This window comes from Helianthus annuus, chromosome 3 (assembly GCF_002127325.2).
Source record: "Helianthus annuus cultivar XRQ/B chromosome 3, HanXRQr2.0-SUNRISE, whole genome shotgun sequence".
In the NCBI taxonomy this organism is placed as follows: domain Eukaryota; kingdom Viridiplantae; phylum Streptophyta; class Magnoliopsida; order Asterales; family Asteraceae; genus Helianthus; species Helianthus annuus.
In genome coordinates this window covers 31,600,199-31,612,106 of record NC_035435.2, presented here as the reverse complement: position 1 = coordinate 31,612,106, position 11,908 = coordinate 31,600,199, and the positions used below count along the sequence as shown (strand labels likewise).

At 39.5% G+C, this 11,908-nt stretch overlaps 1 protein-coding gene across 1 annotated transcript; it reads left to right on the top strand.

Annotated features, from left to right (window-relative positions):
* Positions 1-10,446: 10,446 nt before the first annotated feature.
* Positions 10,447-11,400, top strand: LOC110931938. Its single transcript, XM_022175308.1, has one exon. The coding sequence runs from the start codon at positions 10,447-10,449 to the stop codon at positions 11,398-11,400; it is 954 nt and encodes a 317-aa protein (XP_022031000.1).
* The last annotated feature ends 508 nt before the right edge of the window (positions 11,401-11,908 follow it).

The window sequence follows — 11,908 nt, the reverse complement described above, 5'->3', positions numbered from 1 at the left end:
ATCATGTTTGGCTTGCAACTCAGACATGCTTGCCTCAAACTCAGCACATTTAGCCTGCAAGCTATCACAGTTATCACAGTTTACAGCAATGGGTTCATCGACACATACCTGACTTGATGAACCGTCGACATTAGCCATAAAGGCTGAATGGAGAGAAGACGAAGTATAAGCAGCTTGATCCACCAGAATAGATCTTCTTTGAGTTTCTGCTGCAGCTTCCTCCAAAAGTTCATCAAAGTCAACATCATCCGAAACATTAGATGTCTCACCCACATGATCATCACCAGAATTGGATGATTCTTCATCAACACTTCTACTGTATCCAGACGAATCTTCATCTTCAGATGATTCACCACCACTGGCAGAAGATTCTCCACCACTGGTGTGAACTAACTCCTTCACAACCTGAGCAAAACATGCTGTTCCATCGGGAGCATCACCACCCAACTGGATTGACCAGTCACAACCCTCATCCACCTGAACTGCAAGTGCCCAGTTGGTTTGATTGTTGACAGGCACCAATGTACGCTCATTGTTTCTGTTCTGCTGGTTGCCTTGATTTCTGAAGGGGTTTTGATTCCCGTGTTGAGCTGGCTTTGTGCACTCCCTTTTAAAGTGACCCCGTTCACCACAGTTGAAGCACTTAACAGCTTGTTTATCGAACCCATACTTGGTGTCTCTCTTGCTTTCCAAGCTGGTTCTTCCAGTACTTTCCATCCAATCCTTTGCTCTTCTCACAGCACTCGCAAAGGCCCACTTGATGTCCATCAAGTCCATCTCCTCTTTATCAATCTGCCGGTAATCTTCTTGTGTCAGATTAATGTTGCCAATCTGACCTTCTATCAACCCACAGTACGCGCTCACTACAGTGTTAAGCAGCTCCATGTGTTCCTTAGCTACTTCTACACTGATTTTAGAGAAACTTGACGTGTCGAGCTGTACGGTACTAGACTTTGATTGTTGACCTGCAGATGATGTTCCTCCATAACATGCACGTTGTGTTTGAGCAGGAGGAGGAGGAGGTGGTGGTTGTATTGGATTTCCATACATATCCGTGGTAGGAGGTGGCTTTACAGGAACTTGCACCGGATTGCCATACATATCCGTGCTAGTGACAAACGCTGTTTGCAAAGGAGCATGTGGACCTGTTCTTGCAGACGAAGTATTGGAAGTTCCACAATACATTTCAGGATTTTGTGGCAATGGAACTCTCTTCGCCTTTAATGTTTCCTCCTGATCCTTGTTTTCCAGAAGCTGCACGAAGTCGTTGATATTTGTAGTTTTCAACACTCCGTTATACTTCAGGATTTCCAAGAAGCTACTCCATTGGGGAGGCAAAGCATCAGCAAACTTTTTCACCACTTCTGCTTGAGTTGTCGTCACACCAAAATTATTCAACTCAGTAAGCAAATGATAAAACCGACTTGTCATGTCTCCCAATGACTCCTTATCTAAGCACGTGAAACAGTCGAATTCTTTCTTGAGCAGATCATGACGCAATTGACGTGTTGCTTCATTTCCTACTCCCCTGGTTTTCAAACCGTCCCACAGCTTCTTTGTAGTCTTGAAGCTGACAAATTGATGATAGATGTCTTTGCTTAGCGCCTGAGTGAGAATGGCGTAGGCTTTCTTTTCCAGATCATAGATTTTCTTCTGATCCTCTGGAAGATCGGCAAAACTAGCAGTTGTTGAAGCGGCGACTTCGATAGCTTGATCAAAATCTGTGGTGAAACGTATCCATAGCTCTGTATTTTGACCTAGAACATATGTACGGAATCTGTCAGCCCAACCCGGATACTCATTTAAATGCATCAGCTTCGGAGGTCGATTCAAACTTCCTGTTTCGCTTTCGCTCAGTAAGATACTTTGGATACTAGGAGTTTGATTCGAGACTAACGCCCACTGATTTCCCTGAGAAGATGTCGAAACCGGAGACTCGGCCCATGAAGGCGATAGACTTGTAGACGTGTATTTTCCACTGTCTGGCGCCGGTGTACCCCACCATGAGGGAGTGACACCTGAACTTGTATATTTACCACTATCTGGTGCTGGATTCCACCAACTCGGATTCATGATTGATAAGCAAAATAAATGCTAAGTGAATAATCCGAAAGATAACACAGCCGAAGGATCCTGTTCCGAAAGATCTGAAATCACAGAAACTTGTTAGCAATAAACTGACCACAATCGAAAGATCAACTATTGTTCGAAGGATCAACAGTACTAGAAAGATTACTGTTGAATCTCGAACAATAATTTCGAAAGATTCAAGAACTCGAAGGATTCCCTTTTGAAAGATCCTTATCTTTCGAGTTAAATCCCTATCTTTCGGACACTGTCTTTCGAATAGATTCCTTTATCGAAGGATATGTTTCAGACTTCGAAGGATGGGTCGAAGGATGACAGTCTTTCGAGCCTTCTTTGATCGAAAGATGGTCGAAAGATGATCTTTCGATGTCGAAAGATATCTTTCGAGAGAGTCTGACACACTGACACAGATGTGAAAGGTTGGTGAAAAAGGTGATGGGTTGGTAAGTCAACTTTCGGCAAAAGGGTATGGCAGGCTGACAACTTTCCCACCAACTAAGATTTTGACAGATAATTTACCCAAAAAGGAAAACCTTATCTTCAAACCAGTCACCGGAATATTGACCGGAATATGGCCGGAAATTACCAACACACTCAAAAACAAGTTTTTTAAGTTACCCAACCCAACCTTGAACACTCCCGAAGGTTTAGAACACGTTTTCCAGTTTAAAGGTATAGAAAAATCAACAAAAACGGGTGTTAAACCAAGTGTTCAAACACACACCAAGAACTTGAATAACCCGATTTTAAACAAGGTAAAGAGCCAAGCTCTGATACCACTTGTAGGTCCCTTTTTGTCGGAGGATGACGAACCTCAAACCTTGTTATACTAACCCACTAGCGAGTGCGGAATCCAAGCTAGCGAGCAAACCGGGATTAAGCAAGTACAAACACAACACACTCGGGTTCACCGATTAACACAACTTGTATTAATGCAAATGAAGGTTTCGGTTACAAGCACAATGTTTACAAATATAACTTGCAAACTCTCAAATGGTGTGTGTGAGTTCTGGACAGAATGCTCTCAAGAAACTCTCTATCTCTCGGTATCTTTCTGTCTGTGCATCTATATCTAACTCAACACACTGCATGGGTATATATACCCATACACAGCAGGTCTTGTCCGAAGGATCCGATAGATGGTCCGAAGGATCATCTATCGATGACATGATGTTCGAATGATCAGCAATGACCTCGAAGGATGATCCTTCGAGGTCTAACAATCGAAGCATATCTTTCGAGTACCTCGAAGGATCAACAGTATCCTTCGAGGAGCTATCCTTCGAGACAGACAACTACTTTCTAACTGTTTTACCAAGTCAATCCGGAGGATGGTTGACTTGGTCAACTTACAGACTTAGAACATCGTTTATATACAGACCGAATACAGACAAAGTACAGACACAAGTGCACCAACAATCATAAATTATAAATCCATCTTAATGCTAGTGTTAGCCTACACATTAGGATTATAACATAACAGTCACTCAAGCTCCGGCCCAGTAATGTTTAGCCCACAAAACAGAATATAACACATTGTTCACTATTCGGAAGTGAAGCCCATATCGATAGTAATCCTACTTGTCAATTCACAATGCAAATCAATCCATATATGAACATCATAATCGTCCATCATTCAATGTCAGATAATATTAATATCCCTGACAACACTATTAATATGTTCACATGGTATGATTTATGATTTGATAAAAGCTACAATGCACATGGGCCGCCACTTTCTAATCTACGTTATCAACCACCTATCTCAAATTCTATTGGGCCGTTGCCTACTGTTACATCAAGAGTTATTAGGAGTCCTTTATTTGTTGCATGCACAAGTTAATAACAAACACACCTAATTATCCAAGCATTGATAATTCGGTCCATATACATAACAGCCAAGATGATGATAACACTTTCAATATCATATAGCACTTTCAATATCATATAGCACTTTTGCTAATTAAAATCACATAACGACAATCAAATAAAGATTAACGTGAATATAGATAACTAACCGAAGAAACAAGATGCTAAGACTAATCCAAACGGCGTATAATGCTTGGCACGAAGAACATGAAGGGGGGGGGGGGGTCTCCTACGTCCGTCACAAATCAGGGAAGAGATAGAATTTATGAGTTTGTTGTTTTCTTTTGATATTGAGAGGAATACAAGGGGATTACGTACACTTAATGTTTAGCCGGTTACCTAAAACAAGTGGGCCGATCCACCAGATTTCTCTATTACCTCCTTGGGCCATAAATTGCTTTTAAATCACACAACAGGTCTATTGGGCAGTGGGTGATACCTATGCGCCAGTGATCACTCACTTGGACCGAAATCAGTATTAACATGCACAAAATGTGTATTGGGCCGAGATCAAATTAAAACAAGTGTGTAGCGGGCTCGGATGGCCCATGCTGTGAGCTGATACATCGTCGGGTTCTAACGTGTGAAGATGCGGCCCAGTTGATGTGCGGCCCAAATGTCAAAACATTACTTAATAAGTTATTGTACCAATCAGTTTAACAAAGTTATACGAAAGTTATACGAACAGAACGTTTCAACATATTAGAGAAAGATAACGAGAAGTAAAGATCAAAAGATGGAACGTTACCGACCTTGGAAGTTCGGGTTGTCACATCATCCCCAACTTGAAAGAAATTTCGTCCCGAAATTTGACAAGTAAGCACAGAGGAATGAAGTGATAACTCAAGATTGTTGCAGATTTTCCTCAGGTGCCACATCATCCACAACTTGAAGATGAATTTCGTCCTGAAATTCACCAGTTTTACCAGAATTAGATTGGTCATCAGGAAAAAGTTGAGGATACTTGAGTTTAATCTGATCCTCGCGCTCCCACGTGAACTCCGGTCCACGTCTTGAGTTCCAACAAACTCTCACAATCGACATATGACTTATGCTAATGAATCTTGACCTCTTGGCCCATGTTTTCGATAGATTCCCTAATAAATACAACTGATTCGATAACCTCAGACTCCGGTAAAGGTATCACAAGTGCTTCATCGGACAACCACTGCCTTATTTCGAGGTATAATTATCATCGTGAACGTTATTCCATTTCGTCAGTTAACTCAAGTTTGTGAGCCATGTTACCGATTCGTTCCAGAGATCCGGATGTCCCAATGCATAGTAAACTAAGCTTGCCACGTTGTCTATAGCGTATCGCACCCTCCCAGGATGGGACTTTCAATTATGACACGCTCGCCTGCAGTGAACTCCTAGTGTTTCCTAAGCTTATCAGCTTTCGTGACAGTCTCGCGTTGCCGTCAAACAATTTCCGATCCCAACAATCTTTAAGAGTTTTGAGTATAAGTCCTGGATCTGTGATTAGGTTGTCACCCACTCTAGTCCAACAAGGAGATCGGCATTATCGTCCATACAATGCCTCAAACAGAGCTGTCTGATTACTAGAATGGTAACTGTTGTGGTAGAACTTAACCAAATGTAAGTATCCTTCCAATTCTTACTAAAGTCGATCACACACATGCTCGCATCATTCTGAGTTAAAGCCATATTTGCCCCCCTTGCATTTAGAAAGATCAGTTACCAACCCTTGATTGTGACTATTAACTATTTCAAGCTGATGTTTTAAATCTGCACAATCATTGCATATACTAGGGGTGTCGGTTTGTACCTGACTTGTGGAAGCCGCAACATTTGCCATAAAGGCAGTTTGAACAGATTTCTGGCTTTTCAGCTCCTCAGCTTCTTTCAGCAAACTGCCAACCTCAGCATCAATTCCTTCCTTTATATCTGAATCCGAACCATAATCATCCGCACTTTAGATTTCCTCATTAGAAGTACGGCTATACCCAGAACTATCATCATCTTCGGAAAATTCCTCTCTGTGGACATGTTTTATGTGATTGATGATCATAGCATAACAAGCAGTTCCTCCATTTCCCATTTCCCAGTTGAGAGGCTGGTTGAGAAGCTTGTTGTTAGGTTTGTTGTGGAACAGCTTGTGGAAAAGGAAGATAGGCTTTCGGATCGAATGGTCGCCCATAAGGGTCTGTAAGAGGACCAAAAGATTGATCTGGCTTGGGTAATGGCAGATAGGCTTTTGGGTCAAATGGTTGTCCATAAGGGTTTGTATTTGACACAAACACGGTTTGAAGCTTCGGTTACTGATTGGTATTAACTCCGGTGTTAATACCTCCAAAGTATATCTCGGGGGTTTGGGGTACTGGAATTCGTTTTGCCTTTCGAATTTCTTCTTTATCCCTGTTCTTAAGCTTTTGAACGAATTCATAAATACTAAGTGTATCTAAAACTCCGGTATGCTTTAGCAAGTCAATGAATTGACCCCACTTAGTTGGTAAAGCATTAGCAAAACGCATAACCATCTCTTGTAGTTTAGCATTAACCCTGTATGAGTGCATCTCACTAAGCAAATGATAGAACCGAGTAGCCATGTTGTTTAGTGTTTCATTTTCCATGAATAAAAATCCTTCAAACTCCTTCTTTAAAAGATCATGACAGATCTTCCTTGTTGCAGCATTTTCTTCTCCTCTAGCTTCCAAGACGTCCGACAAACTCTTTGTAGTGGTACAATATGCAAATTGATGATAAATATCCCTATGAAGTGCTTGCGTAAGAATAACAAAGGCTTTCTTCTCAAGATCATAAGCCTTCATATCATTATCACTCATTCCCGCCAAAGTAAGTGGATTGGAACCTTCTTCTTCGAGAGCTACACTGTACGGTGTAGTAAAGCACGTCCACAATTTGGTATTTTGCCCTAGGACGTACGTATGAAAACAACCTTTCCATGTTGGATAATCGTTCATGTGAATTAGCTTGGGTGGACGATTGTTGCTTCCCGTTTCACTATCGCTTAAGAGAAGATTTTGAATGCTATGATTTTGATTTGTGACACGTGCCCATTGATTTGCGGTAATTTCTTGTTCGGGCATTAATACTTTGACCCATTGTGAAGGATCTTGTGGTGTACTTGAGTTCTCACTCCAATCCCAAGGATTTGAGCTCATTTTGAATGGTTGTTTTAAAATAGGTACTTAAAAATTTGAAATAGTTAACAATGAGAGAAATAAAAGGATAAATTACACTTTTCGTCCTTTATGTTTGTAACCGGTTGCAATGGATAGCCTTTAACTTCAATAATTACAGTCACAATCCTTTATTTAGAAAACACATTACACCTTTCGTCCTTTAGTACTAACCAAGTTAAGATTTCCAGTTATGTCTATCAACTTAAGGGTATTCTGGTCTTTTCACTCTTTTATTTAAAATGTTCATTATTAAATAACACCAAAAATATTACATACATCATCATCCCCAACCTAATCCTAAAATCTCTCAGCATCACTCCCTCCCTCTTTCTCTTTCTCTCTCTCCCTCCAATCTGCTTTGTGTGTGCATTCTCTGCTTTGTGTGTGTGGAGAAGGTGTTTCACATCTGAGCAACAACTTAATTATTAATCACTATCATCAAATTTTAAATTTTCAACATTTCTCATCAAACTCATCTTCCTCGTATAATCCCCAATTTCTCTCACACTCTCTGATATCATCCAAATCAAATCTTCCAACAATCCACAACCACACACTGTCACAAACCACGACTAACACATGGCCGATGAAGCCGAAGCCAAAGCCAAATCCGCCGGAAACTTCACAGACGCCATCAAACACTTCATTGACACCGGAAACTTAACGGATCTGTAACCTTCATCTTGATTCAGATCTGTAACCGATTTATCTAGTTAAACTGAACGGAACTCATTCGGATCTGTAACCGTCATCGATCTATGATTCATCACAGCGGCGGTTGTGTTTTTATTGTTGATTGATTGTGACCCACGTCGGAGACGACATCCATGCCGGAGAAATTGGCACCGTCTGCGGTGGTGAATTAAAAAAATTTTACTTGTTGAACTGTATGTTGTTGTTGAACTGTATGTGGTTACTGGGTTTTGATTTCTATTGACATGAGCTAGGGTTTGGGAAGATGATGTATGTAATATTTTTGGTGTTATTTAATAATAAACATTTTAAATAAAAGAATGAAATGACCAGAATACCCTTAAGTGGATAGACATAACTGAAAATTTTAACTTGGTTAGTGCTAAAGGACGAAAGGTGTAATGCGTTTTCCAAATAAAGGATTTTGAGTGTAATTATTGAAGTTAAAGGCTATCCGTTGCAACCCACTACAAACATAAAGGACGAAAAGTGTATTTACCCGAAATAAAAACCTTCTGTGAAAATTTTCCAACACTTGAAATAACGAAGAACCGATTCACACAAAGAACCTATTCACGAAGAATAGAGTCACGAAGAACCTATTTCAACGAAATTCTTCGTTGACACAGGTTTTTCGCAGGAGATGGTTTTTCGTGAGAAGTTAATATACGAAGAATGGGTTCATCATTGTAGAAAAACTCACGAAGAACTGGTTCTTCGCCAATGGGTTTTTCGTCGATGAGATTTTCCAGAAAAGGGTTCTTCGTAAAATGGTAGGTGAGATGTTACTTAAAAAGGCAGAATCTTATCCTGCACTTTGGAAAGGTGTTTGGTGAAAGACTGAAACTGGTAAATCAGACCAACATTCGATAATTCAATTTTTGAAAAAGTACAGGAATATCCTTCAGCAAAAGGAATATTCCGGTGACATCTCCGGTCACAACCCTTGCAGGAAAAGTTGTCGAGCCAAAGTTTTGCAAGAAATTTCAAGAAAAACCGTATTTTAGCATGTTACCATGTATTTAACAAGGTTTTTGTAAAAATTTTCAGCAAAACACCAAGATTTCTTAAGTTTTCAGGCCATTTTCTAACAAAAACTTCAAAAATCTTGTTTCAAGCTCAAGAACAGTTCCAAGATGCTTCACAACTTGTTCAAACACACTACTATGCTTGGTATTCAACAAGATAGAGAGCCAAAGAGAGAGCCAAAGCTCTGATACCACTTGTAGGTCCCGATACGGATCGTCGGATTACGATGACTTCTTGTTTTGGATGCCGTAATGAGTGCAGAATCCCCGTTACGACACAAACCGAGCGAGAGAGTAAAATACAATACAAAGATTCAACGATTAAAAGCTCAAATGTATTGATTCGGTAGAGTTTGTTATAAGAGTAATACAAGACAAATAGCTCTAACTCTACTGTGAACTCTCTTATATTATCTTCTATGTTACAAGCGTCCTTTTATTGCCAAAGAAGCTGCAACCTACGAAGCATGTATCTGGGCCCATAAGATAAGCCCACGAAAGACCTAAACCCACGAAGTATGTGGGGTTCTTCGTGGATGCCATTTCAGCGAATAAACACTGACGAATAATGTTCTTCGTAAATCTTTATCTGCATGGTTCTTCGTCACTGACTTTATGGCCACACACTATTCTTCGTTGACTACCATACTTCGTGATCTTCAACAGCAACAATGACAATTCTTTATACTTTAGTAACATGCATGTACTTAGTATCAATGTATTTCATGTACATGCACTAACAGTCGTGGCTTTGTCTTTTGTGAGAACATATGTCTTTGTGACATCATGAAATGTCATCATGACATCATCATCCTTCCAACGGATCCCTTGCGGCTCTTCGTGCTTCGTGTATCGTTCTGGGGCGCACGACAGAGCCGAACCGAACCGAACCGAGCCACATCCACACAAAACTATATCAACACTGTTAATTCAGGTAATTTATGTATTTTTTAGGCAATGTCAATTTGATGTGAGTCCCATGCCCATGCCTGGTAATGTACTAATGTTGGAGAGGATTTCTATGCTAAAACGTTTTATTTTGATGAGGAGCCTTAATAAGCATATTATTCATGGTAGAAAACATAGTTAAAAAGATTGAGCAGACACATCGAAGAATAAAAAGGGAAAAAAAGTTATTAACCATTGTAATACAACAAATAAATTAATTAGAGGTGTACCTATCTTCCATATGTATCATCACCCACCAACAATCCTTTGGTTATATCGCATAGTTGGTCTTCATTCAGTTTCATTGACCTTAACATACGCTATTAACTAACAGCCAATATTATATCACAAATTATTATTAGACAGTTTCCTACGACTTTACCAATTACAATATATAATTGCAGGGTAACCCCGTAGCCGGCATGTATTCATGTCAATCCAAAAAAGGTCACTTTCTTTTTCAACGATGAAAATAGACTAAGGATAAACCTTAAAAGTTTTGTAAGCATATATCTTGAAATTACCAACCCTTTGGTATTAATATACTTAGAATGAAAACCAGCTGAAAATGACATGATTAATTACCAAGCCAAAGTACACTATATAACTGACACTACAATGATGTTTAATCAACATAACTAGAAACATAAAGAATGGAGAGCACAATCATCCCACAGCCCCAGTCTTCTTTAGGGTTCTTTGGAATAATCAGGGAGTCTTTCAAGACCACAAGCCGAAATGGGAAGATTCTTGTTACAATCCTGCTCTTTGTGTTTCTTTCATTCTCCCAGTTAGATTTTGCTCAGGAGTATATACTTGCACCTGTTATTAATGATGTTGTGTTGCAGTTAGCGAAACACCCGAACATGGTTCATGATCTCACTAATAGATTCGATCAAACTACTTATGTTGGTGCATTCAACGACCTTCGTGAGATTCTCCTTGTCAAACTCTTGAGCATGGCTGTCTCTTCACTTATCATGCTGTTTTTCTTGATTGCCACCGTTTCTTCTTCATCTGAAGCTTACACTGCCAAAGTATTAGGCCCAAAAGACATTTTCTTGAAAATTAAAAAGAGTTGGAAAAAACCAATAGTAACTAGCTTTTACATGATTTTGCTCACTTTGGGCATTGCCTTGTTTTACACACTTTCAATTGGTATAACCTCCATTTTGGTCGTTAATTCATGGGCAGTTTGGTTCATAGGGGCTATCACTCTTTCAATCCCAGCTTGCTACTTTTACGTCGCGACCCTTTGGTTGGTAAGTTTGATTGTTTCAGTTTTGGAAGATGGTTCTACTGGTCTTGAAGCAATTGGGAGGGCTTCAGAGCTAATGAAAGGCAAAAGGCTACAAGCATCATTGATGATGGTTCTTTTTGCTATTGCCTATGGTCTTATTGTTATGATGGCTAATTTCCTTACAATCTCTAATCGGAGCATGACCGCAGAGCTGGCTATAACTATTCCTTTCAGAAACGGATTCTATTCCTTGTTAAAACTCTTTATGTTTGTGGTGTATACCGTTTCCTATCATGAATGGAAAACAAGCCATGAGGAGAAGGAAGGGAAAGGATTTTACCTTCCGGTTGCTACTGGTGATGTTTAGTGCCATCACGGTTTCTGCCTTCGCCTATATAGTACTAAATAAAGGCTCTGATCAAATCTTTATGTATCAAATTGTTGTTAAAAGTATCATGATCTCTACAGATAAACATCTACTAATAAATGTACTCTGAAGTGACTTAATTTTACCAAAATAATCTACTCTTGTTAAATGGCTAGAGCCTTTATGTAGCCTCGAACAAATACAACCGGAAGCCAAAAATAATGAATCAGTGCAAGATAACAATCAGCATGCTAAATGCACTCACAAACGCATTAAAAACCCTTATTTTTTACATTTATTTTAATAATCAAATTATGTTTATAATAAGTCCATTTTTTGTTATCTTATTTTTAAATATATGGTTTATTACCCTGCTATGCCTATATTGCAAGTTTGGTGATTAAGTTTAAAAAATTACATGTGTGGTCCCTATGGTTGCATTTTGTAACAAATCTAGTCTTTGCGTAGACGGTCGTTAAACTTTTATGTTGTGTGTCGGACCTACCAA

What these genes read in the sequence shown, in the direction of transcription:
- LOC110931938 (XM_022175308.1), top strand. Translation starts at nt 10,447, where the DNA reads ATGGAGAGCACAATCATCCCACAGCCCCAGTCTTCTTTAGGGTTCTTT.